At 41.5% G+C, this 28000-nt stretch overlaps 1 protein-coding gene across 1 annotated transcript; it reads right to left on the reverse strand.

The window, feature by feature from the left end:
• Window positions 1-1120: 1120 nt before the first annotated feature.
• CTR9 (CTR9 homolog, Paf1/RNA polymerase II complex component) lies at window positions 1121-27998 on the reverse strand. The gene is made up of 24 exons (XM_072619438.1): window positions 27792-27998; window positions 26177-26275; window positions 24729-24968; window positions 23309-23426; window positions 22645-22734; window positions 20613-20761; window positions 19858-19965; window positions 18652-18996; window positions 17643-17732; window positions 17408-17536; window positions 17120-17303; window positions 16525-16613; window positions 15582-15767; window positions 15405-15492; window positions 15040-15188; window positions 11937-12053; window positions 11606-11751; window positions 10518-10589; window positions 9353-9488; window positions 8993-9148; window positions 8308-8462; window positions 5952-6051; window positions 4724-4836; window positions 1121-2198 (listed from the first exon to the last, which is right to left on the reverse strand). Exons 1-24 carry the CDS (start codon window positions 27834-27836, stop codon window positions 1790-1792), a joined length of 3513 nt encoding a protein of 1170 aa, XP_072475539.1. The 5' UTR covers window positions 27837-27998; the 3' UTR covers window positions 1121-1789.
• Between the last annotated feature and the right edge of the window lie 2 nt (window positions 27999-28000).

Below are 28000 nucleotides of genomic sequence, written 5' to 3' on the forward strand. Positions count from 1 at the left end.
TACAGAAATGTATCTACATTGTAGAAACATGTTATGTATATAGGAACATGTTATGTAGTCCCTGAACATTTGTGCTATATATATATCTATATATCATACCTATATATCTCTGTATGTCCATATCTATCTGTCTGTCTGTCTATCTATCTACCTATCTATATTGGCCCAGGCCTGGGATTTCATCAGTACAGAAATTCTCCCTCTTTGAGTATACGAAATTCATGCAACCCTTGGTCTTGAGTTGGGAAAGTGAATAACAAGTCCATAGTCACACAGCTTGTGTTGGAGGCAGAACCTGAATTAAGAGGTCTTCTTAACTCCAAGACTGGTCCTCTAGTGACTACACATAGATTTAGAGCTGGAAAGGATGTTGGAGGTCAAGCTTAATCTCTTCCTTTTACAGAAGATAAAGCTCAAGAACAGGAAGGATTCCCAGAAACCCTCATGTCTAACCCATACCTGGCCAAGAAAGCCCTCTAAGAATTCTGAGTGGTCATCCTCGCCAGACTAAATTTGACTGAAAACTTCAAGGTGGGGGGGAAGGGAAAGCGTTACTATTCCTAGGAAAACCGTTACTATTCCTAGGAAAACCTGTTCCACTTACAGATGGCTCTGACTGTCCAGCTTTTCCTAACCTGAGCCCAAATTTGCCTCTCTACAACTTCTGCCAGTTACTTCTGGCTCTGTCCTCTAAATGGCACAATTTCAGTCCATCTTCCACATGATAAATACTTGAAGGTCTTTTATGTCTCCCCCAACTCTTCTCTTCTCCAGGCTAAGCATGACCTCCGAGTCTTTCACCAATTCTGACTGACCTCTAGCTTATCAATGACCTTCCCAGAACCAAACACAAAACCCCAGATGTGGTCTGGTCAGGGCAGAGTGTAGGAGGATGGCTACCTCCCTCCTCACTCTTAATGCAGCTAAATATGGTGTCAGCTTTTGGCGGCTATAACTTCTGACTCACAGTGAACCTGCAGCCTCCTTAAAGCCCCAGTTATTTTTCCCATAAACTATTGTCTAGTCACACCTTCCCTGCTCAGTTGATCAATCAACCCCGCAGGCAGGGTATTCTGATTCCCACTTCCTTAACAAAGCAAATGAGGTTATCCACAAAAGCTTGTACCAACAGAATTTTATTAAATGGTTTGCTTAGGCAGAGCTTTATATTTGACTAACAAGGGGTCTTTTCACACATTTCTTTCTCCTGAGGAATTAAATGCCATGCCTGTAATTTACTTCTCTGCAGAATGTTTTGGTTTGGTTTTTTTTTTTGGGGGGGGGGAGGGGGATACCTGCTTCTATTGCTTGCATTTTGGTGTAATTACAAATTATGTGTTTAACTGGAAAGTAAAGTCATGACCTACTTCCCAAGACCAAGATATTAATGGAAAGGTAATAAAGGAAATAGATATTTCCTTGCATCTTTTATTAAAAAATCATTTATTTAATGCAGTTAAACACATAGAGGACCTGGGACATAGACCAAAATTGTAGCCAAACTACTCCAAAAAGGACTGTCTGGTTTTATTTTTAAGTGTAATTTTCACATATGACAGGTGGCTCTGTTCCACATTGGAGAGTAGACTTCATTTGCACAAGAAACTCAAATATTGGTCTCTGGCACAACAAAATGTCTCTCAGGGCTTAGTAATATATAATTTGATAGAAAAAAGTTGCCTTCAGAAAAATTTCACAAGTTTTACTAAACATTTCAAGCATTTCACAGCTTTCATATATTAAAAAAAAGGTTTCCTTCCAGAAATTTAGCTTATTTACAAACTAAAATCTAATCGCTATCATCAGAACCCCGTTCTGAGGCCTCATTGTTGGAAGCCTCTGGTTCCGAGTCATTTCCAGACCCCCTTGCGGAAGCCTCATTATCAGAGGCTCTCTCCGACTCCCGGTCTGAATCAGCACTTGGTGAAGCTGGCCGGGACTCATTGTCAGAACCTGCGGAGTGGCTCCTTCCTGACTGAACGGACTCATTGTCAGACTGTTCAGACACTGAGCGTCGCCTCTTTGGAGCTGATCGGTCACTGTCAGAATCCTCCTCCGACTGCTGTATGCTGGATCTCCGGGGGCTGCCCGCTTCACTCCCAGACTGATTTGGGTTCTCATCAGAATCACTCTCAGACATCACACGTTTCTTGTGTAGATCACCATCATCTGAATCACTATTGCTGTTCCTGGCATGTCTGACAAACAAAAGCACCAGTTATGCTGAGGGCTCTGGCTCTGGGGAATCAGCAAGCACAGTACTGGGAGGAGTTTAAAGAAATGAAAAGCAAACAAACCCAAAGGGGATTCTCTCTTTCACTGGGGAACCTGGGGCTTTTCATCAAAATCTAGAACTTCCTAATACCAAACAAAGTTATGAAGTGGAGAAAAAAAATGTAAAATGGCGTTCTTAGGAAATTTTACAGAAGTTAAGGCAAAACCCCACAACTCACTTGGCATCCAAGTAGCCTGGAGAATGTTAAATACCTAAACTATAGCAACGTTATCTGGTTCTGGTTTTCAAAGATTTGGAAAATTCTTCCAAGAAGAAAGTTTTCTAGAGGGCTTGTTGCTCTGCCAAATATGTTCCAGTGGGAGATGGAGAACTCCTACCCTGGGAATCAGGGCCTCTTCATGTGCACAAGAGATCAGGGAGAATCCTATCCCATTGAAAGATGAAATGTGAGAAGAGGCACATAATAAGGGTGAGCCAACCAACCCACAGAACAGGAAGGAGCGCAATGGACACCTGCTAGCTAGTGAATACTGGGCAGAGAGCAAAGGTCAGCACTACAGACAGAATCCCTCTTAACTCCACAGTCCTCCTATCGCAGCTACCAGGAAAAGCTGCAGATCTCCAAGAAGCCCCAGGAAATACAGCTCCAGCATTCAGCTACACCCTTGCTTCACCTTCCCTGATGTTTCACCCAAACTATGAACTGCACCTTCTGTTTATTTTGAGTACATCAGGCTCTTTGAACCAGTAAGTAAGTGGCAGAGCAGAGAGTACAGGGTGAGTCATATACTTAAGAAAAGGACCTTGAACTCATAGCAAATTTCCTGAAGACCATGCCACCACTGGTAAAAACAGTCAACAATTGGATAAAATTAAGAATTATTGGAATAGTGATATAATAGAGGGAGAGGAAGATTAGAAATCCTAACAAGACAAGACATGCAAAAAACACTTTGGATGAAAGCACAGATCATATATATACTTATGAAAACCATGGATAAGATATTGCAATGAAGAACACTATAGTTCTGGAAAGGTTAGAACCATGGGCAGAATCTAACAAAATGAAACTGACCTGGGACAGATGTGACATCTTATGCTTTGGTTCAAAAAAATCAACTGCACAAAAAACAGGAAGGGAAAAGACATGATTTGAGAGCAGCTCCTGTTTTTAAGACTCAAGTGATTTGAGTTCAATATGAATCAACCACGTGTCATGGCTGCCAAAAACTGCAGTGATCTTAGGTTGCATCAATGGGCCTGCACACTGTCCAGAATTAGAAAGGGGCCACACTGTTCAGTTCAAAGTGTTACACTTTGGAAAGGACATTTACAAACTGGTTTATGCCTAGATGAGGCTAACAAGGACAGTGAGCACCTCAAATAAGAAATGGTTGAAGTAGATACATGGGATTTGCCTGGAAAAACAATGTTTTCTACAGGGGAGGGAGGAAGAGGAAAAGCCACGACTGCAGTCTTCAAATATTTAAAGGACTGTCAGAAAGAAGAGGCAAAGGGATTGTTTTCTTAAAGGTGAGAACATGGTCCTGCGGCAACTCCATATCAGGAAGGACTTTCTAACATCCAATCGTGTCCCAGAATGGAATGAGTTGCCTGGCGCAGTCTTGTGCTTCTTGTCAAAAGAAATGCTCAAGTAGAGGCTTGATAACCTTTTGGAGGGAAGGTTGTAATGAACACTTAATTATCAAGAAGAGTGATGGTGACCTCTAAAAAATGGAAAAGATTCTGGATGGGAAAGAATGCAACCTGGGGTCTACTGCTGAAGTCACACAAATAGTAGAGAAAGTGAACGGAGACTTGTTCACCACGTTTGAATGAGAAAGTCTGTATGAAAAAAATTAAAGTCCAAGAAAAGATTTCACAGTATTTCACATGTGAGTCATTATACTCAGAGCACTCAAATACTGAAAATACGGAGATGCAAAAAAAGCATAGAGGAATTCAGTTATGGGGAACAAAGAGAACTGGGATGTTTCAGGGCATCCCCACATCCTCAAGGCTGAAATCAGAGAAGATAACTATCTCCTTCGGCAACACATCCTTTGATGCCTGTCGACTGGGCTGAGTCCACTGGTCTGAATGAGGGGGACAACTTTTATGCTGTTATAATCTGGTAGTCTGAGGCTCAAGTCTTCCAAGTATTCTGTTCATCTTAGTCTAGTATTCTAAAGGGAGAAATCCCCTAGTACAAAACTCCCCTTCCCTATTCACAATTCTCCATCCCACGAACACCCAGAGCCCACTATTCTCCTCCTGCGGCTGGAAAATAGAGGCAGGGAGGGAGGAGGAAAAACACAGGGGACACTCTGTATTAGTGAAGGCACTCAGACCTCATCCTATGTTCTCTAAACTCCATTTCCTCCCAGTACAAGAACACAAAGCTTTTTCAAGCAAACTGGCTTAGTTAACCATTATTTTCACCCATACACATTGCAGAATAATTTGCAAAAGATAAAAAATACCTACCCCTCATCGGCAATTTTAAGTTTATCTTCATCTGAAGAATCATCACTTGATGAGATTATGGCTTTTGATTTTATTTTTCCCTTCATTGAAGGAGGCAACCGTTCCGGCTTAGGCTAAAAAAAAAATCACACAACTAGTGAAAAATTTAATCCTAAGTAATTTTAATACAGAATCAGAGAGTAATGGAATAAATTTAAATAAAACACCACCATTTGTGCCCCACAGTCTTATTACTTGAGTGAGTTTTTCTCAGGGTAAACAACATGATACTCGTCCTCTGCCTCCCACAATTCCTGAAGCCTACACTGTCTACCGAGTACAACCCAAACTCATGACACCTAGGACCTCCAAACATCTGTCAACCTTATCTCTTACTACCGCGCTCATTATGTCTTCCATGAACCAATCAAACAAGGCAAGTCTTGACCTCACTATCTTCTGTAATTTACTGCTCTACCCAACACCACACCTTTGAACCCACTTTTAGACAGCTAGAGGGAGCAGTGGACAGGGAGCAGGGCCTGAAGTCGGGGGCTTCAACACCTGAGTTCAACACCTGACCCCAGATGCTTACTGGCTGTGACCCTGGGCAAGTCATTTAACCTCTGTTCACCTCGATTTCCTCATCTATAAAATGGGGTAATATTAGCATCCACCTCCCAGGATTGTTATACGCATCAAATGAGGTAATAATGATAAAGTGCACAGCCCGGTGCCCAGTACGTAGTAAGAGCTTCTTAGTTTCAGCACTGGAGCACTGTCCCCCTCTAACTACTGCCATCCTAACTACCCTCTGCAAGGCACAACCCAAATGCCCCTCCTCCTAGAGCCCTCCTAGAGTCCCCTCTCTCGCCTCTCTCAAGTTCACTGCGTTCTGTATTCTCCTTTCTTACGCTCACAGTCCAGTCTTTTACTTGATTTGTGAACATCTTATTTCCCACCAAACTGTAGGGATCTTGAGGGCACCTGCCTTATCTATCTTATTTATATGATACTGAATAAAACAAGTGTCACGGTGGAGAGCAGGAGCTGGCTTCAGGATCCAGAAGATGACAGCTGTCTAACCTGAGACATCCACCAGAGCTTGTGGGTCTGCACTGCGCAGACAGCGCCTCATCTGGGAGCGCCACAGACCAAATGAAAGCACCCGCCCCGCCTCAATCATCCTCCCCCCAGAAGTGAAGAATACAGATAAGCAAGGTGTGGAAACCCCACAGAATGCACTCACAGCCTTCTTCTTCTCTGCTCTAGGTACGCGACGCTGCTTTTTCGGCCTGGGGCCATTTTCGGCTTCTTCCTCATCAGATCCATCATCTCCCTTGGGTGGTCTTAATAAAGACAGAGACAAAGAACATACTTCAGGAACACTCATGCCTGTTGGAATACTACCCTAGCCACAGATACTGTTATATACTTTTACATGAACACATACAGTTTGTGTCCCTACCTAAACTGTAAAGTCCTCAAGGACAGAGACCAGGCTTTCTACTCCTCATAGAGCCTTCCTCTACATACACGGCACAAGACAGCAAAGATTATGCACTCAAGAAAGATGTGTTCACATCAATCCTCTCCTGCTAATCTAATGTACACAAGTCTGTGATAGGCAGCCACCTAAGGGGGGGCAATTGGAGGACCATTATCAAGGCTCTTCACTCAAAAATAACTTCCTCAAAGCTGGAAAGAGTAGCTCATTGTTACTCATTTTCCAAATACTTTTAATGATTACAAATAAAAGGTCCATGTTGCAACCTTAGGCACAACAAACATGAATGGACGGATAAAACACAGAGATGTTATAAGTTCTGTTACAGTTTGAGGTATTTCAATATCACAGTATCTTTGCTATAAACAAAGCCATAGTTTGAGCAGGGATCCTTAACAGTTTTTGTCATGGTCTCTTGTGAAGCCTATGAATTACTTTCTCAGAAAAATGTTTTTAAGTATATAGAATTACAAAAGTAACCAATTATGTTGAAATACAGCTATTCAAATTTTATAAAACAAGTTCATAGCCCCCAGGTTAAGAATATTTGTCTTAAAGAAAGAGAAGTTAAAAAAAAAAAGAACTGAAATGTCTCAGAAGATCAAATAGTGACTAGGATTTCCCAATATTCTAGACATCAGCACTATAAGCTGTACCGAAATCCTGCTCTAAGCCCTCCCTGTGATATGGAGAGCACCATGAGTTCCTAAAGGCTGTGATGCCAACAGAACATGAGCTGGGACAGGTGCTTCTGGGTTCTACGGAAGGAAGGGCTGATGGCACTAGGGAAGTTCATAGATTTCTGTAAGAAGACTCCACATTTGTAGGTATGGAATTAAACTTAAGGCACTGTTCTGGTTAGCTCTATCCCACACTGTCTACTACCAGTTTTTTTCCTTGACTTAGAGCTATATTCCATGGCTACCTTGGTTATTTTCCTATCTCATTTTCTTCATGTAATTTCTATGTTTTTCTATAATGAAGAAAAAATACAATCAAATACAAATACTATCAAGAACCATAGGAATTGTTTACGCTCACTAACAATCAGAGAAAAGCAAATGTTCCTCCATCTATCAGAGCTAGCCATACTCTGAAAGCCACAATTTATAATCTTTATTATGGCTATGCAAAAGGAAGATGGAGGTTGGGGTGGCATAAGTATAGGAGTAGGGGGGAACTGAGGAGAGAGAAGTAAGAAGAGAAGAACCCTGCTTCTCCCCCACCTCCACCCTCCTTCAGAATCCATCTGGGAGCTTGATTCCTCACAAGACAAGACTCTAATCCTTCTATGAAGATGGAGGAGCACCAGGTCTTACCATCAGACCTTCAGACCCTAGCACTGTCATTTGACCTACGGACAAGGACCCTTGGCCTTGCCATCTGTCCCTCTGCTATATCCTGAGTACTTCTTTCCACTTACCTGGCAGCTCCATTGTCTTATATGTGTTTCCTCCAATCAAACTATCCTGATTTTCTGTTTGTATCCCCAGAGTTTAGCACAGTGCTTGGCACAGCATTAGTGCTTAATAGAGGCTTTTTCATACATTCATGAATTCATTCATTATTTGAGTACTAGTCTAGTTAAGGATGAAGTGAGACCACCAGAAAAACGGACACAAGAGGATAAATCCTGCAGTCCACGACAATTCAGAGTAAGTAGGAGGCAGGGATATGTAAAGTGCCAGACTTGGAATCAGGAAGACATGAGTTGAAATCCTGCCTCAGACACTCCTCAGCTCTGTGACTCTGGGCAAGTCACTTAACTTCTCTCAGCATCAGTTTCCTCATCTGTTCAATGAGGGTAATAATAGCACCTAATTTACAAAGTTTAACGAGATTGTGCCTACTTTCAAATGGAGTTTGCTCTTTGATCTACTGTATGTATTGTAAGGCTCAGAAGAGAGCTTAGCTGAAGCAGAGGTGGACAGGCTGATGTGCATTAGGAGAAGGACAAACCACACCAGGGGCGTCACCACAGCCCTTCCAACTATTCAAGTACAAACTATGTGTCAGAAGCGAGAAGAACTAAATTGTTCCAAACACTGTTTTGAGGCTCCTAAGAAAACCAGTTGAGGGCTCCTTCAAGACTAATTACCTCCTCCGCTTTTTCTTCTTCCTCTCGCCCTCCTCCTCTTCCCCTTCTTGTTCGCTGCCACTGCCTTTCCTTTTCTTCTTCTTCTTGGACACAGGCATGTCTTCATCAGTGTCATCATTGACAAATTCATCAAACTCACCTCCCTTCTTAGAACGCTGAAACCCAAAGGAAACCAAAACCAATTACTCCTGGGTAAGTGGACCACGCTTGAGTAAAAGGGATCTATAAATATTTACCCTATCAGAGCTATTTTTACTGCTCTATTGAGCAATATGGAAAAATGGACAGAACTCCAGGCTTGCTTCAGGAAGACCTTAGTTCAACGCTAGCCTCCGACACTAACTGCGTTGATCCTGGGCAAATCACTTAACCTGTTTACCCCAATTTCCTAAATTGTAAAACAGGATTAATAAATCATATTACTTCCCATGGGTTTTGTGAGAATCAAATGAGATCATATTTATAAAGCTCTTAGTGCCTGGCACACAGTAGGCACTTAATATAAGCTTATTTCATCCTTCCACTCCATTTATCCATTAAATACCATTTAATAAGTACCCAGGGAAAGGTGTCTGAACCAGGTCCAATTTTTAAAAATTCTGTAGTGAAAGAATATCATCAGATCTTTTTAATTGTGAGTTGGGCTTATCAGACTGTTTCCATCATCACGCAGAGGAGTACGCACCCTGCCCCCACCTCCGCCGCCACCACCTCTCTTTTTTTCTTTTGTTCCCTCAGCTTCTCCTGTGAACATGAGGATGTTCTTGGTCTTCTCAACATACTGGGCTCGCTGCTCCAGGAGCTTCTTCTGCTCTTCTTTCTCTCGAAGACGCTTCTCTTCCTGAGAAATACAAAGAACAAGGGAGAAAGTTGGTCAATATGCCCCATGTATATATGCCCAAGGGCCCTGGTTGTACAGATGCTAAATCTGTAGGGTTTCCCCAAAGCACCACCACCTTGGGCAGGACAGTTGTTCTCGGTGTCCCCAGAACCCCCCTCCACCACACCATGCCGCCACATCCCACAGCAAACAAGCCAACAGAACCTGTTCCTTGAGCAGTTTCTGCCGTAACAATTCTTTCTCCTGCTCCTGCTTCGCCCGTAGCTCCCTTTCCTCTTCATCCTGTTTACGTGCCCGGGCCACGTGGTACTGAGCCTGGCTCAGTAAATCAGAGCACTGCCTGGAACATTTAGAGAACACAGGTGGTGGGGCTGATCTTCATAATGCAAATAAGCCCAAAGAAGCATAATTTCATATTTATGTCAAGCCTTAATTCACATAAATAAAAAGTTATTTAATCAAAAACATATTCTAGTTTAAGGCAATACGAAGAAATATTTTCCATCTGAGAAGAGGAAAAGATGTCAAACTCAGACTCATACACTGTGACTTGGACTTGGGATATGCATTTGATTCTGGGGACACAGCAAACACCACACACTAAATCCTTTACTGAAATTCAGAGTTCATGGAGTTTAGAGGTAGAAGGAACCTTGAAGATCATCTATTGCCCAACTTCCTCACCTCATGGACACCCAGAAAGGCTGCTCTATGACTGGCCTAAGGCCATCTTTCCATGAACAGCATTTGTCCACAATCAGTTTTGTAACTTCCTCAAGAGAACACCAGACTTCAAGAGAGCCTCCCTGGTCTGGACAGCTGAGACTTTCAGAAGGCAGAACATCGCAGAGGCGTAGAGTGACATATTGGAAAAGAACCTCAGAATCAACCCAGCCACAAACATTTATTAAGCACCTGTGATGACACAGGCAGAATACTGGCCATGATGTAGAGACAAGGAAAAGAAGAAAAGCAGTCTCTGCCTTGGAGAAACTTATATTCTATTTGGCAAAACATCCCACGCACAAACATGAGCACATACAAAGCCGAGCACCTGCCTGCTTTTACAGATGAAGAAATTAGTGCCCAGAGAGAGAGTCAAGGACTCCTCCATCACACACACAGGCAGTGAGCTACAGAACAAGTAGGGACAGAACCCAGTTGTCCCAAGGCCCAGCCCATCCAAGACTCTTCCCACAATACTATAGCCATCACTTTAGGCCCATCTTGGGCTAGTCTAGAAGAATTAACCTTTGATTCTTTTGTTACATTTTCCAGGCAATCACTAATGGGATAAAACAATGGACACACCTGACAAAGATTACTGGCACCAACAACGTCATATTTTAGCAACATGAAGACTTCTTACCTGGCTTCTGTAGCAGCGAGGGCCAAGTCAAATCTCATTTTGTCTCCTACTTTACTCAAATAACTAAAATACCTAGTTTGAAGATGGAGGGAAAAGGATATTTAATAGTAAGTTGAAAGAACTTACTTATCTTATATGTTATTTAATCTTATATGTTATTTAAAAAATTATTCAATGTCTAAAGAAACAAATCATTTTAGAATTTTAAATTTGCTTTACAATTTAAAAACCTTTCAAAGACCTATGTGTTAGCTTTTGTGCATGACTCTGACCATGACCCTACCTCTACAAAAACATGCTATCATATCAAAAGTAAAATGAGATCAAAAACATTTTAAAAAGCACACAAAATACACTTTATAATTATAATCAATGAGTAAAGTTATCAGTAATAATCAAGAATATTTTAACATAGCAAAGTTCATCAAAATAAGGAAATTTATATTTAATGTTGTCGTTGGTTAAATGAAAAATTAACCTCAAATTAAGCCAGGGCGTCCTAAGAACCACTCAGTGGGTATTTACTGTCTTCTAGGCACATGTGGAAAACAGAAAAAATTATTTTAAAAAAGGTTTTCTGCCCTCAAGGAGTTTTTAAAAAATCAAAATATAAACACAAGATATGTTGGAGGTAAAAGGTTTCTCTACTTGCTTTAAATTCCTCTAACAAGAAGTCCTCTGTGTCCATGAAGGAGGTAACCACACAAATGGGATTGTGGATTTTTTTTTTAAGTACTGAAGAAGAATAAATACTTCGACAAGTCAAACAAGGGTTCATGTAAAAATAGTCTGCCTAGGTCAAACACTGGTGGAATTACATCATGTCCATTACATAAGGTATTCCTAGCAATATTGTTTCCTTATTCTGTAGTCAAGAAATTAACTTAAGCAAACTTGGCGAACTCCAGGTGTGTAGACGACTACAATTATATCTGAAGCAGCCTAAGGGTAGGAAACCTATTTCCTTCATCTTTACAGGTGTCTCTCTTGATGCCTCTTCTCAGTTCCTTGTACACTTAAAAAATATTTATTGAATGAATAAAGAAATACAGTATTCTAAATGACATTTCTAAAAGCTCCTTCTTCACCTGTGGGCAAGTTCCAGTTCCTTAACCGCATTAAGCACCTCCTTAAGATTACTCTTCTCATCCTTAAGGACAGACGTAGCTAGCCTCTGAAGTACCAGAGCCACGTTGAACATGAGGACGGTGTCACTGGGTGCCACATGTCTAGCCTGCATTCACACAAAACAAAAGGAAACAGGCTCCATGAGCTGAGCCAGCTGAGAGATGAATCTTGGTCTATCGTCTGTATCCAGGTAGTTCTCAGAGATACACAAACATGAACAAAAAGGTTTGATGGAGCAATCTCAGGCTACCCCAAGCATCCAATCTGTCTGGGATTAGACATACTTTTTACCTTGAGCAAAGTCTGCTTGCATTCCTGCAGTTTGCCACACTTGAAAAGGGCACGGGCCAAATACAGCACCACCTCTGTGTTCTGGTGTTTGTAGAACTTTCGGAGGCAGTTTTCATACTATAAAGAAAGAGAAAGTACTTGAAATACAACAGAAATTACAAGACCATTCCTGTTTGACAACATGAGTCCATGCAATTAAAGCTCTGTTCACCAAAAGGACAAGGCCTTTTCAAAAGGTTCTACAGTTTCTGCAATTTATCTCAGTTGCGTTTTTGTTTTAACTTTCCTCAGGATGCACTTTGGTAACACAAAGCTGTACCATTCAAAAATGTATTTGAGAAAGCCGGGTTGCCCTATAATTTGGGCCACAAGCAACTCTGAACTGTCTGTAGCAACGGCAGGCAAAAAGTTATGACTTTGGAGGGCTAGGTGACAACAACATACAATCTGAACAACAACATGCCCTCCCATATTTTTCTTCCCAGCCCCAAACACACAGTCTCTATTTTCAACCCTGCCCTGGCTCAGCCCTACTAGCGATGGCTGGGGGCCTGACCAAACAGCAAGAAAGAAGGGGCCCACTTGCAACCAAAGATGACCAAGAGAAATCAAGACAACTACAGTATCTCACGTAAGAACTTTCTTGGGATTTTTTTATAGGAGAATGCCAAAAACACCAAATCTTACTACTGCAGTAAGGCTCTGTACAATAAGCCTATTTTCACGACCTGGCAGATGGCAACTGGAGTTAAACTCAATCTCTACAACAAATGTACAATAAATGCCTTTTCTGGTCCCTGTTTACCTAAGTCTCACTGCATAAAATGGCAGCAGCTAACATTTACATAGTGTTTAATGGTTCATAAAACACATTACAGTCATTAACTCATCTGAGTCTCAACGACAACTATATGTGCTAAATAAAAATGTTATTACCAGCTCCATTTTATAAACAAGTAAACCATGCACAGAGAGGGAAGAGGCCAGGCAGTTAAAAAGATGAGCTCTGAGAATGGCATTTGGATTTCTAGACCACAAGGTAAAACTCTATCAAAAGTGCCCAGCACACAGTAGGTATTTAATAAGAGACCAACAGGATCTTGGTCAGGGAGGTAATACATCTAAGGGCCAATATTAGAATGTATTTGCCTGGGAACTTGCAAATGGAATCAAAAGAGCTTAAACTGAATAGAAGAGGGATGGAGAAAACCACTACATATATCCACAAAACTGGATACTATAAAGAAGAGCTACAGTGTAAGGAGACTGGAAAAAGAGCTACTCAGAAATTCTGAGGTAACAAAATCCAAGGAAGCAAGACAGTTACTTAAAACCCCCAGCCTGAGATGTTTAAACACAAATGTACCAAGAATAAGAAATAAGCAAGGAGAGAAAGAGATGTTAACTGATGGAGGAAATTTTGACCCCATAAAGATCACTAAGACTTGGTGGGATGAGCCCCACGACTAGGCTCTTCCTCATGTATTGTACAGACAGTGTTCTATATTAAGAAGATATACTCATATGAGAAAATTTGGGAACTAAGGCAGGAAAGCACTGACGTAAAGATCAAGGACACTGTATCTGCAGTATCTTGTAGACTAGCGAGACTAAAAGAGGAGAAAGATGAAGAATTTACTAAAGAGATCATAAACCTTAAACAGGAACATGCTTTAGCAGTGATGGGTGACTTCAAACACCTGCATGTATGGTGGCACATTCTCTCTGCTAAGAGCAGACCGATTTTAGAACTTGCTTTAATGATAATTTCATCTTGAAAAAGTGGAAGAGTGAAAAAAGAGGAATGTGTATTCTGGATCTGATGCTTACCCCACAAAGAACTGTCTGAGTGGAAACTATGAGAACATTCAGTTCAATTCAGCAAATACTAACTTCTACTATGTGCAAAGGGACATGACCAATCTATCTTTGAGGGATTGTGATAGACTAAATTTGACAGATATCATGATAGACTCTAAACTGTCCATACCTAGAAATTCCACTGCTTAGGTATATATCCAAAAGAGGTTGATGACAAGAAAAAAGGCCCCATGTGACCCCAAATATCTATAACATCATTTTTTTGTACTAGCATAGAACCGAAAAAGTAGATGCCCATCAACCGGGAAACAGCTAAACCAACTGTAGCGCTCTGCAGGAATGTGATGATTACAGAGAAGTATGGAAAGACTTAGAGTCCCAAGGGTGGGGACTCCCCAGGGGTGGGGAATCTGCAGTCTCAAGGCCACAGGTGGCCCTCTAGGTCCTCATAGGTGGCTCTCTGACCGAATCCAAACTTGACAGAACAAATCCCAAGGCCACAGGTCCCCACTCCTGACGGATGAACTGATGCAAAGTGAAGGAAGCAGAACAAAGAAAACACTGAAATGATGTTAAGGGAAAGGAAAACAAAATAATCATGACAAGAGGCTACAGAGTCTAACTGGCCTAAAGAAGAGACATGAGAGGGCGCTGCCTCCCAGCATGGAACATGTGAGGATACTGCACACAATGGCAGGTTTTCTCAATATGTTGGTTAGTTTTGCTGAACACATTCTTTATTCTTCTAAAATATAGGTGATATAGAAACAAATGATAATAATAAAAATTATTTTAAAAACTTTAAAAAAATCCAAAAGTGGAATAAGTTGACTCATGAGTTTTCCTTCACTGGAGGAATTAAAGAAAAGGGTTAAGTGACCATCTGTCTGCTACACTGGACTAAATACTCTCTAGCCTTTCACCTTAGAATTTTACAATTTTAAGGTGTATATGTTCCTCTATCAGATTTAGAGCATTTCCTAACTTACAGGAGTTCAGGTATTTCATTATCTTGCCTCGAGCTAATGCATACTACAAACATAATTATAACAACTTTGAACTACAGTCCTAGATGTCCCCATTACATTTGTTCATAATAGGCTCTGACTTAAATTTTTGAATGGACACCATTAGAAAGAATGGTTTTTAGCTCCACTAGAGGGCAGAAGTGGTTAAGAAAGTAAGAGTTTCCGTCCATCAGTAAAACTTGTCTTAGAACAGTATTTTTATTCCCAATTTTCTATTACTTTTAGATGATGCAAGGAAAAGATCTGTACATTACCATCTGAACAGCACTGATATACTGCTTCTGCTCCACATAGATGTGTGCTAAGTTTAGCCACACATCACTGATATCTGCGGTTGCCTCTCTTACTTGGGCAAATACATCACGAGCCTCACGGAAATATCCTTTGTGGGCCAGCACAGCACCTACAGAGAAGTGAAACATACAAAGACATTTTTTTATTTAAGCTGACAGCGCCCATTAGGAAATTAGGACAAACAAAAATAGCAAATCATATTTCAGAATAATTGTATTTATAGAGAAATTCAGGGTAATAACCTCAGTGTTGCACTAAGATTCACCATCACTCGTCTCCGAATCCTAAATTTCAAACTAGTGCAAATATACAAGCCTTACACTACCTATGCCATTGGCAGCATAGAGGTTCTTAGGATCGTTTCTGAGGACTTGCTTGTAGATGGCTAGCGCACGATCCTGATGTCGCTTTTCCTGATGAAGAGAAATAACTCCGTTAGTTAGAGACACTAGGCAGACTCAGAGACAGCCAAATACTACCTTCAGTAAATAAAAGACATTACCTTCTCTCGGTCTCTGGTGGGTTGATGCAAAGTTTGTAGCCAAACATTGCCAAGAGCCAGCATAGAATAGGTGTCATTTTGAGTGGATGGTTGCTTTAATATTCTTTCAAATTTCTTCTGACCTGGACCCCACTCTTGCTTGGCCAAATGAAGATTGCCAATCAGAGACCAAGCATCTGGATGATCCTGAAACACATGTTAAAAGACTATAAATATTCAGGTCCCAGAGAGTTAAGAAATAGAAAGGACTCTAGCTATCACCTGGTTTAACCCCACCTACCTCATTTTACAGAAGAGACAACAACAGGGAAAGGCATTTCCTTAAGGTAGGCCAGTGGAAGAGCTAGGACAAGATTCAGGACTTCCATTGTACCATGCTAACTCTCCAATTGTGGTATAATAGAAAGTCCAATGGACTGGGAATAAAACTTCAAGAATTTGAAGGATGAGGCATTACAAAAACAAAGTATGTAAATGAATGCACCCTACAGACAGTGATGAATTTCATCTCAAGTCATATGAAAAGGTTGAGTGTGGGTTACCTTACTTTTACGGACAGGTAGTAGTTGAGAGAGAAGACCGAGGATAAGAGCAGATGGAATATAGCTGTACATACATAATACTGGGTCTCAAACACTGATTAATAGATCACCACTTGCTAGGTGTGCAATAAAGGGGAATTAATGCATAAAACAGGAGGTTGGACTAAATGACCTTTTTGGTCCCCTCCAACTCTTGACATTTTACGAGTCTATGTTCCCCAAAAGTCCATAAAACTAGTATACAATAATGCAAGCTACATTTCTTTAGCACCATTGTCCGTTTAAAAGAAATAAAAACTAAGAAACAATAGACCTGGGATCGATAGATCAGTCTTTAAAAGGAAGTACATTCATTAGACAATTAAGTAAAAGTTTTCATTTCTCAAAAAAGGATTACCAACCTGATTGATCTGAAGAGCTTCTTTAAACCAATCTGAAGCCTCATAAAAGTTTCCTTTATCTCTAGCCATTGCTCCCAAGCGCAAATAGCCTGAAAGAAACGTATGCTAAAAGACCAGCTCTGCAAAACCACATCTTAATCAATCTGAAGTTCCACTGTTCAAGGCCCAAATCTTGCCTACCACCCAAATTTCTCCCAATATTCACCCCATTTCAAGAAAGTTCTGCCTTCTTCCCACAGGCATCATGCCTATCCACCCACACCCCTCCCCACCTTCCTTCAGCCATACTTCTCTTCTGGCCATTCCCCCTCATCGAGAACATCTCCTTCTTCTTCTTCAACCCTACTCATTCCCAAGGCCATGTTCAAATCTACCCAACAAAGAGTTTAGTTTTGTAAAGACAGAGATCGTGTCTTTTCTATATTCTATAGCTAATGTTGTACTAAGTACGTAGTGGGCATCTAATAAATATCTGTTGATTTAACAAGTTTCAACATTTCTTCTCATTTTTGCATGTTTGTGAAATAAATGTATGTTGAATGAATAACTGAATGACTTGCAGGATTTTTTTTTTAAAGTAACTTAAAATTCTTACAGTCAACATAATTAGGATGTTCTCGTAATATATTTTTGTACAGCTTTTCTGCTTCATGGAATTCACACATTGCCTCATAAAGCCTGGCCAGATTGTACGACGTTGTAACTGAGATGGCATTATAGTAATGTTCATCATGCTCAGCTTCTGCCTTGGCACGATCCAAAGATGCCAAAAAATATTTCTGTTAAAAATAGAAACACAACTTTCAAAAAAAACGTTAGGTCAGAACTGATTTTAAAAAAAAACTATACACCCCACAAGGATACAGACATCCTATTTTCTCACCTTTGCTTCCCCTAAATTTCCGAGCCTAAAATGGAGGGCACCCACATTATTCAGAATCTCTGGTGGGACATCGGCCTGTACCTTTTCTTGTAGGATACGTGTTGCTGTTCCATACGCGGACAGGGCACCCTGTAAGCCCACAAAGACAAAGACAGGCCTAATTCATGAAGATGAGCAACGCCTTACGGAGTTTACATCAGAGTGGGCAGCTAAAAGGGAATTCTACACCACGTACCTGTATGTCGGTCTGTTCTAGGATTTGTGCCAGTTCAATCCAGGCCTCAACATCATCTGGATACTGCTCTGTGACTTTCTTCAAGTGGCCCTGAGAGAGAGGAGATGCTGGGATCAGTGTAACATCCACAAGTCACCAAGAGAAGTCACTACGAATGCAGCATTAAAGCATCCAAAAGGGTGCTTATCAAAGTGATAAAAATTAAATCATTAATGTTTAGAAGAAACCAAAGAAGAGAAAGACCATAGACTAGCAGTCAGGAAGTGGGCTGGATACCAGCTCTGCTATGGCTTCACTGTCTGGTCCTGCACATGTCACTCAACATTTGAGCCCAAGCAAATGTGAAAACTAGTTATCTGAGCCATAAAGCCCCTGGTCAACCACAAAACAGTATATTATTATTATATTAAGATGATTCTCCCCTGAAGTCTTATTCTTGAGGCATGAAAGTAGGCCTGAGTTTGTAAAGGACTAAGACCACTGGAGCACAAACTTTGGGGATCCTAAGCCAAGTCAGAAGATTAGTTCCAGGGATCTACTGCCCCTCAAAAGTGAAATGAAGCACTTCCCCAGAAGGTGGCCACCAGGGGATGAATTTATTTTGGTTACAGCAAGTCATGAACACCATTTTTTCAGATGAAGAGGGTATGTGTGATCTTGTCAGTAGAGAGGGTAGTGTAGAAATAAAATAACCACTTTTCTGAAATACTAAACTCTGTTAGCTTTTTTCTAGTGGTAACATACGATGTCAGAGATGACTTCCCATGGAATACTTCAATGAAATCCCACCTTCTACAGTAGAATTTTGCAACCCCTCAATTGTAGTGCCTTCCCTCTTTTAATTATTTCCTATTTATCCTATCGACAGCTTATTGTACACATCTGTTTGCTTGCTGTCTCTTCCATTAGCCTGTGCACTCCTTGAGGACAGGGATTATCCTTTGCCTCTTCTCATATTTCATGTTTACTGACCAAAAGACATCCATTTGGAGATCATTTCTAGATGTACCTTGGCAATGTCTCGTTTGTCTTGATCTTCCGAGGCAGCATAGAGAGAGCCAAGAATTTTCATCGTTTCATAATTGTTGGGATAGGCTTTCAAGACTTTCTCAAAGCACTGAGACGCATTCTCCTTGTCCCCTCGGTAAATGTACATCTGGCCCAAACCAAAAAAGGGTAATACGAAGGAGGATGAGGCAAACTGGGTGGCCTGATAGTAGTACTGGAAAGCTTGGTCGTAGTCTTCCTGAACGTGGAAGGACCTAGCCAGCTGATAACAGCTCTCCGCCTGCATAGCTTCCACCTCTGTGTTATGGAAGGCATGGAGGGCCAAGTGCTGGACTTTGCTGTAATCCTGAAAACAGAAGAGCACAAGAAGGATAAAACATCAAAACACTTCCACCATAAAAGATGATGTTAGAGAAAACTTTTCCACAGTAATACAACAATTAGGTAACTAAAACAGAATTATCACTAGTACTAAGCCATCTCAGAGTTTTGATTGAGTTTTCCCCATTATCCTTGTTCAATAAAACTATGCCATGAAAAAGATGTCATGCACTTAGTAATCCTTTACTATTGAGGGGTGCTGGAAAAAGAAATACATTCTTAATTCCTGATTTTATCTATTAAAAGCTACCAGTTAGAATTTTATACTCACAGAAATAAGAAACCACTTCCTACACATTAAAAGGCTCAAATTTTACTGTACAGGGACTGCATCAAAGCTGCCACCATTTATACAAGTACAGAATGCCTTCCACATATTTGTCACTATAAAGAGGCACATGCATCACACTTCCTATAATAATAGCTCAACTTATATGCTGCTTTAAGGTCTGCAAGATTTTCTTTTCACAACACCCCTCAGAGGTGAGGAACACAAATTCTGTGGTCTCCCATTTCCAGATAAGGAGCTGAAGGTCAGAGAGTCTGAGAGGCTTGTCTTGGGGCACACAGCTAGAAAGTGTCTGATCCAGGGTTTGAGGCCACCTCTCTGTTTACTCTGGCTCCACTGCTATTCCAATTCCATGGAGACAGCACGTCAAACACAAAGATAGCCCAGACCATGTCAATCAAGTGAGGGCTCAATAGCAAAACTCAGGTCCCAACCTATACCTACTGGCCTCAGATTAACTTTCCATTAGTGTAAAAGAAGGTGAAACATCACGTTTTGAAGCAAAATCAAGAATTAAAGATAAAAGATTTCTCAAACCTTTTTGAAGAAAAAGTGATTTGCCAAGTGGTTCAGTACCATAGGATTGCTAGGATCAATTGTATAAGCTCGGGAAAGAAGCTGGACGCCATTTTTGATAGAATCCGCCTAAATAAAAGACAGGGTTTAGCTTGAGAGTATGAATGAATAATATTCAGAGAGCATTTTTTCTAAAATATATTTTTTCAAACTTTTAAAGCTATGAACATTACACAAAGCCAAACTCAGTTAAACAGTTTAGCTCTTACTTTTACTTGTCCGAATATTTAACTTAAGGTACCTATGTCTCTCAATAATTAATCAGATGCAAGCACAACTTTACTGTCATTTGCATTTTAGGAATATTCCCCCATATTCTAATTTTGGGTATATGAATATCATTTAACACAAAAAATTTAAAATTAGCACTAACTCAATATGGCAAGCAACAGAAAATACTCCAATACATTCTGTTTTGACTTCTATTTTTAGCCATAAAGGCTCTTTTCACCACAGTTTGTCACATCTGAATTGAAGGGCTGAACTGCTCCTCTTCCTTAAGCAAGTCCATTTCACAAACCATTTTCTAGATGATTTGTAAGACGATATCATCATTATATTCTGCAGAGAAAAAAGAACCTTTTTATGCAGGAAAATATGGTTCCTTTTTCCAATCTATATTTTGGACTCTTCTTTTTACCTAAACTGATTCTTCGAGGATTTCTCTATTGATAAGCAAGTCAATTAATACTCGGATTGTCTTCTTATTCACATACCTCTTTATTATTGAGCTCTAGAACAGCCAATCCAACTAATGCTCCCACACACTTGGAGTTGAGCTCCAGGGCCCTGCTGAATGCCAGACGAGCTTTCTCCAATTTGTTCAGTTTCACGAAGCAATGTCCCATTCCTAGGCGGACTTCAGCTAAAAAAAAAAAAAATCAAGTCATTCAACCCATTACATGAAGGCATTTTTAACGTTCCATTACTTCTGTCAAACGAAAATCAAAGTCCAACCCTTCCATACTTTAACTACAGTAAAACTCCATTATCAAGAGTCCTGCTACTCCTGTTACATTTGTTTATTCAATATGTCAAATCACATCCTCCCTGAGAGTTCTTTTCCCATGTATTAAATGATATAAACCTTCCCACAAAAATGCAAAATACCTAACACTGGTGTGTTATACATCTCCCAACATCACTGTTGGACTGTCCTTCTGAGTGACAATTTTCAGACAGAAAGAGCAAGAGGTTCCCTTGAAACTGAAAAGCCCTGTGATCAACAAGAAAGTCCTGTCCACACATTTTTATTCCTTTCACAGATCTGCATCTTCTATAACACAACAGCCTAGCCAAAGATGGTTTGCTATCACATACATACTGATCACTACTTGCTTGTCTGAAAGAATGAAAGGGCACTCATTTAAAGAAAAGGTTCAGTGTAGGCAGTGAAGAGTCAGAGCTACAAGTAAGCCACAGCTAGGCTTGTTGGCAGACTCTTCCAGAGTACAGGAGAAAAGCCTTTAGGTGATACAATGGTGTCATTAGAAAGAGCACCAGACACCTGTGGCCAAAACCTCTCTCTTTAAATAGATGGCAGCAAGAATGACAGACACTCTTGAGACACAATGCTTTCTGACAGTTTTCTTGCTGATATATAAGAAAGTGGCTAAAAAGCAGTGCAGTGAAACACTCAAGCAATGAAATCTATCTCTGGCTAGAGGGTACAATCATAGTACCTAGCACACAGTAAATACTTAACAAATATTTTTGATTTAGCAACTGATGATGATATTTACTTCCCTAAATGCAGCCTAACACTAAGAATTTAGAGGGACATTGTCATAATTAGTCCTACTTCTTTTTTGGTAGGTTTATGAGGCTGAGAGAACAGGCAAAAGAGGTAGATAGAGTATACCTGGATTTCAGCAAAGTATCTCACTGAATCAATCAACTTATTAAATATTTTATTTAATTATTAAAACACTTATTAAATATCTAAGTGTCAGGCACTGTGCTAGGCTCTGGGGACACAAAGATGAAAACCAAACAGTCCTTGTATTCAAGCTGACATTTTATCAGGAGGAACATGAATACATTTAGTAAATACAAAATATACAATCTAGTTGGGTTCTGGGTTATTTTTTGGGGGTGGGGAATAGGAAAGGGATATCAACAAAGTCCCACTGTCCTCCACCCTGGTCAGACCATACTCAGATCACTGGGTTCAGTTCTGGGAATGACATTTAAGGGAGGACATTACCAAGAAAAAACATGCCCCAAGGAAGCCACCTGGGCTGAAATCATGCCACATGGGATCTGCAGAACCTCAGCGTATTGGTATGAAACACAACATAGGTTAGGAGGGACATGATGACTATCCTCAGATATCCCAAAGGTTCACACCAGGAAGAAGTTATTAGACTTGCTCTGCTTGGCTCAGGAGGGAAGAACCAAGGTAGAAGCCAGAGAGAGGCATAATTTAATTCAATATAAGGCAACATTTACCAGTAATTAGAGATATCTGAAAGTGAACAGGCTACCTTGGAAAGTAGTCTCATCAATGGAGTTCTTAAACTGTTGGGAATGTTGTGGAAGGGACTCATTTTCAATTCTAATGATTCTATGACTTAAAGGGGCAATCAATTGAAGTTTTTTTTAAATTCTCACTGTCATCTCCATTCTATCTGACATACATTCTTCTCTTCTAACCTCAGAGTTAAAAAGCATTCCACAACCATCAATATTTTAAGCTGGCTCACACTTTCAGTCTGTCTTGACTACTGAGTCTCACTCTTCCCTTACCCGGACATCCTGGGTTGGTGCGCAGTGCTTTTTTATAGTATGCAAGAGCCCCTCTGTAATCTTTCTTGTTGAATGAAATACAAGCTTTACCTGTCATGATTTAAAAAGAAAAAGTGAAGTCAGTAGGTATTGCTAGTTTAAAGAACATAAGGTAAGTACAAGATTTCAGTACCAAAAAAATACACACAAAAAGCAATGTACTTTTAGGATCAGCAATTAACCCCAATTATTACAGCAGCAGGAATAATTTACGCCTATAAACAGAACAGCACTATCATTCTCTTTAAAATGATTCTCTGAACCAGTTTGATATATTGTCCACATGAAGAGGGATCACTGTTCATTAAACATTCAGTGCTCAGGAATGTATTGTTCTTAATTCATAAAGTGATTAATTTCTATTAATTTCAGCAATGAAAAAATTCTTGTCAAAATAACTGAATCTCCTAAATCTCTAACCTGAAGGATATGTTTTCTCTTCATCAGAGATTTTCTCCAATTGTACTTGCTAAGGCACTCTTCGGGGAATAAACTTCGTCTTTACTAAAACAAAATTCTCTCCCCTTTGCTGAAGGGTCGGGGTTTGACTTTCAATTAATGAGAGCTGTATCCTGACACAGGGGAAGAAATAAGACTCCTAAGATGTCTACAAAAGATAGCTTACCAAGAAGGGCTGGTATATTATTTGGAGACTGATTGAGTACAAAATGAAACTGTGCATCAGCCTGGTCCATTTTGTCACCTTCCAACAGACAGAAGCAGGCTCTTCCCAATAAATGGTTCTGGATAAAAAGAAGCACTAAATTAGATTTCTCCTGTGGCAGATGGCCAGTATTTATTTCCAAAGGACTTGTGAAAATGAAAAAGGCAGGTAAAATGTGATAAATGGAGGTAAATCCCCTTAACTGTAACATCTAAGTAGCTGATGGACAGTTCTTAACTATAATCTAAAAAAACTGTACTAAAATGTCTCTTTTTCACCAAAATTCTGATGACAAAAAAACACTCCAAGTTTCCAATTTCTATCTGGAACCTATGATCCCCCACTGAAAGAAATATGATGATGCTTGAACTGCCCATTCAAAATGTGTGTTATACAGGAGAATTTTTACCTGTTATATTCATGCAACTAACTTCTTCATAAAAATGAATCAGAAGTGAACAGGAGGATGACAATGGACTGAATTGTAATTAAAAGTATAAGTGGCACTTTAAACTAACCCAAGCCACCCCCTACTATAAATGCCATCTTTTTAACACCAATATTCTCCAGATGATGGACACTACATCATTTCCACTGCAGGAGAATCAACCTGAAATCAATCCAAAAAGCAATGGAAAGTTGAATGATGGATGCAAAAGGCCGCATAGAGCAAGGTGCAGGGTAGAGCAAGGTGCAGGGTGGAGCAAGGTATAGGGTGAAAAGTACTCAAGGTGGGATTCACAGCACCCAAGTACAAATCCAATCTTGCAAATTACTGACTTTGGCCAAATCACTCCATTTCTCAGGGGCTCAATTTCCTCATCTTTTAACTGAAGGAGTTGGACCAGATAACCTTTGAGTTTCCTTTTGGTTCTACATTTATGACCCTATGAACCTGTATTACCAATAGTGACTGGAATCTGGAAAATGTCGAGGACATGCCTTCCAGAAAGCAAGGTAGGCTGGTCACAGAGACAGTAAGGAATAAGAGACAGGCAGATGGAGGCCTGCAGAGTGCCTCCAGAATATTAAGAGGCCTGTAGGAGGTATGCAGTGTGCTGGACAACTCTACTGGAGGATTTGGGGAAAAACAGGAATGAGAACTGCACATGGTGAGAAGGTGCTGTGTGATCTGTACCAGGGAAGGGGGGCACCAACCATTCAAAGAGAGTCCAGATTCACTATAGTCACTTTACCAAAGATTTTACAAAACAACAAAGATGCTTTTCATCAGAAACCTCTCTTACTTTTGTTAAATCAACACTCATTTCCTTAAGAAAAATGAGTTTATGTCATTAAACAACAACATGCAGCCTTGATGTAAATCAAACCCAGCAGTTATCTGTTGAAGCCACAGCCATGGAAAGCTTTCTTTTTTTACCTGATCATACATGATGATTTTGTCAGCCATTGTATACAACAAGGTTGCCTGGGTGATGAGCTCCTTCTTGTTGTCCTTATTTTTTTCCTTCCTGGCCTGCTGAACATAGTAAGCTGCCAATGTATCTAAGCAAGTCATCTGGTCTTTTTCATGGTCTCTATAATCCAGGTTACCATCAATTCGAGCTGCTTCCAACAACTTCACAAAATCTTCTGTTTTTCCTTGTTTGTAATATTCCAGCTAGAAAGTAAAAAAGAAAAATCAGATAGAATATGGCAAGTGAGCTGACCCCTTAAGGAAACTAGGGATTAGAGATACAAACATGTCAGCACAGTCTGTGCAAATGTGCCAAGGAGATGGAATGTCAAATTTGGGACACAGCTAGTAACTTCATTGGACTGCACCTCAAGAGTGTGTGGAGGGGAGTAGTAGCATGAAATATATCTGGAGAAGTAGGCTGAAGCCAGATTTTGAACACTGTAGTGATGTGGGTTGATCTTTTTCATGAATATTAATTTAGCAAGTATATAGAAGACAGATTGGAAAAGAGAGATATTAGAAGCTAGGAGATCAATTAGGAATCTATCTCAATGGTCTAGGCAAGAGAGGATAAAACCCTGATAAAAGTAGCAATTATATGAATGGAAAAAAAGAGTGGCAAAACTTCTTAGTTTTATGGAGGTGAAACATAATACATTTGGCAAGTGACTGGACATGGGATTGAGGGAAAAGTCAAAGATTATACCTGGAAGACTGGAAAGAGAAACGGGAACATTTGGAAATGGGGCCAGTTTATTGTGGAAGGTTAGCTCTATTTTGAATATGTATTTGAGATACTAACAGGAGATTGAAGGCAGATGGTGCCATGGGATTGGAGTTCAAGATAGAGATTAATGTTGTATTATAAAACAGGAATCCTGTGCATAGAGATGATGGTTGAAACTCTCTCCCTCTCTAAAATAACTCTTTCTATGTGGCACCATTCAAGAGAATATAAGCAGGACAAGGAGAAATGATCTTGGGTTTGCCTTTACATCCTAACCTCCTAGCAAAAAGCCTGGCACATAACAGGCATTTAAGAAACATTTACTGCATTTGTACAGGCAATTGCTTCAATTGTCTATATTTCCTAGAAACTTGGGAGGGACAGTCTTTAGCTGATACCAGTTTTCACTTTAATAAAATAAAAAAACCTCATGCTTAGAACTTATATGGATTATTTTAAATAACTTTTCTTTAAAAATGATGAAATCTTATACATTTAATATGTCAGAATTGTTCTACAGATGACAAGAGAGTGAACTTCTTCGGACACAATATGACTCTACAAAGGAATTAGAGTTTGCCTGAGTAGAAATTAGATACACGTAGCATCTTAAAAAGATACAAACTATGAATTTATTTTCCTAGTCAGCAAATGAAAAACATTTACTTAAATAAATACTAACTGCTAAGGCGATCCATATGTGCAGCTGAGTATGTTCCTGTTTCAGAATACTGATAACTTCATCCCCCTCCGGTAACTGATCGAAGTCAAGTTCAATGACCTAAAATACAAAAACACTAGTTACTCATTATTCTCATCCTTGTGCAGTTATTTTTCCCAAAGCACAATTTTATTTATCAGTGTGTGTATACATACATATGTATACACACACATATATACGTGTATATACGCATATTTATGTAACAAAAAAGAAAAAAATCACGTTCATTTTCTACTGAGACAAATGCCCAGCTCAAAAATACTAATACCATTCAATGTGAGAGAAATGCTTTTGGCATGCACAAGAAATATATTCACAAGTATCAGCACAAAAAAAGTTGGCACTGCTGGATAAGGCAGGACCACTTTAGTTACAAAACGCCACCGAGGTCTCCACACACTCTATACAACAGATGCTGCTTCGCCTCAGTACTCAGAGACCAAGGAGGCCGCCTGACTGAGTGCTAAGGCACATGGCCCCAAGCTGGATGGACTTTAACACTTCCACAACCTGTGACTTCACTGGGCAGACCCAGATGGCAAGCCTCTTGTGCGACTTCGGCAGCAAGCCTTCGGACTTCCTGCGGCCAAAACCACCATCCCATCACCGTGGCTGATCTGCTCGTGAGGAGACCTTTGCTAGCTAGGCTAGCCCCAAGACACAGGCGCCCCCACCCCCAGGTGGCACCGAGCTGCTACAGCCTTCGAGAGCCCAGAACCCCTCCACACCAGCCCGGGAGCAGGACTTCGGCGGAGAACTGATCTAGAGCAAGCACCGAGCCAACCACATCTTCTGCAGAGTGGCCGGCTTGGCAGGCGGGCCCAAGCGGTGCCGCCCGGAGCCGGGGAGCACCCGGACGCGGGCACAACCAACCCCAAGCGGCTCTAAGTCCCCTTCGGGCGACTGGAGATGGAGAAGCGGCACGGGCGCGGAACCCTAAACTCGGGTGAAGGCAGCGGCGGGACCTCCCCAGAACCCTCGCCTCACAAAGAGGAGAGAAACTCGGCCTGTGGAAGCCGCGGGAGCCCGGCTTCTCGCGCCCTGGGACGTCCCTCCGCTGAGGCCGGAGGAGGACCCCGGGGGTCCTTCCCAAGCCGCGGCTCCGGACCGGACGCCGGCCACCCCGGCCGCTGTCCCACACGGGGCTCCTTCGCTCAGCTCCGCCTGCCTCAGTTTCCCCCCTGTCAAGATCCCCTCCGGCTCTAGGGCCGGGAGCCCGGGAAGGAGCGGGCGCCCGATGGGGTCCATGGGGGGGGGGGTGACAGGGAAGGGTCCCAACGAAGTTAGCAGGAGGGCTCCCCGGGCCGGGCCGGGGCAGAGGGGCTGCAGACCGAAGGGGAGAGGGAGGGGGTGTCAGCTCTGTGTATCCTCGAACCCCCCCCAACTCCAGGCGACCCCGGATCGGCTCGAACCCGGGCCCGGGGGCGGGTCAGCCCCGGACGTGGGAGTCGGGGCTCGGGGCGTGGGACTGGGGTAGGGGGAGTGCGAAGAGGCTGGGGGGGGGGGGGTCCCCGCTGCCCCGCCCCGCCCCACCCCCTGCTGGGCGGGGGCACCTCCTGGCCCCGGCTCCGCTCACCTCGTCAGTGTCCCGGAGGGGAATCTCAATGGAGCCTCGCGACATGGTGAGGCCGGGAACCCGACGCTGGAGGGGCCGGCTCCTGCTCCTCCCCGGCGCCCAGCTCCGGCGGCGTCAAGCGCTTCCCTTCCACTCCCCTCCGGCCGCGAACACGACGAGCCGCCGCCGCCACCGCCACCGCCGCCGCCGCCGGGGCCAAGCACTTCCGG

The sequence above is a fragment of the Notamacropus eugenii genome, chromosome 6, assembly GCF_028372415.1.
Source record: "Notamacropus eugenii isolate mMacEug1 chromosome 6, mMacEug1.pri_v2, whole genome shotgun sequence".
Lineage (NCBI taxonomy): Eukaryota > Metazoa > Chordata > Mammalia > Diprotodontia > Macropodidae > Notamacropus > Notamacropus eugenii.

Coding starts and splice junctions, on each gene's coding strand:
- CTR9 (XM_072619438.1), bottom strand. CDS start 27,836: ATGTCGCGAGGCTCCATTGAGATTCCCCTCCGGGACACTGACGAG. Junction 20,762..22,644: donor CACCAACCCAGGATGTCCGG/GTAAGGGAAGAG, acceptor TTTTTTTTTTAG/CTGAAGTCCGCCTAGGAATG. Junction 11,752..11,936: donor GCAAGCAGACTTTGCTCAAG/GTAAAAAGTATG, acceptor GTGTGAATGCAG/GCTAGACATGTGGCACCCAG.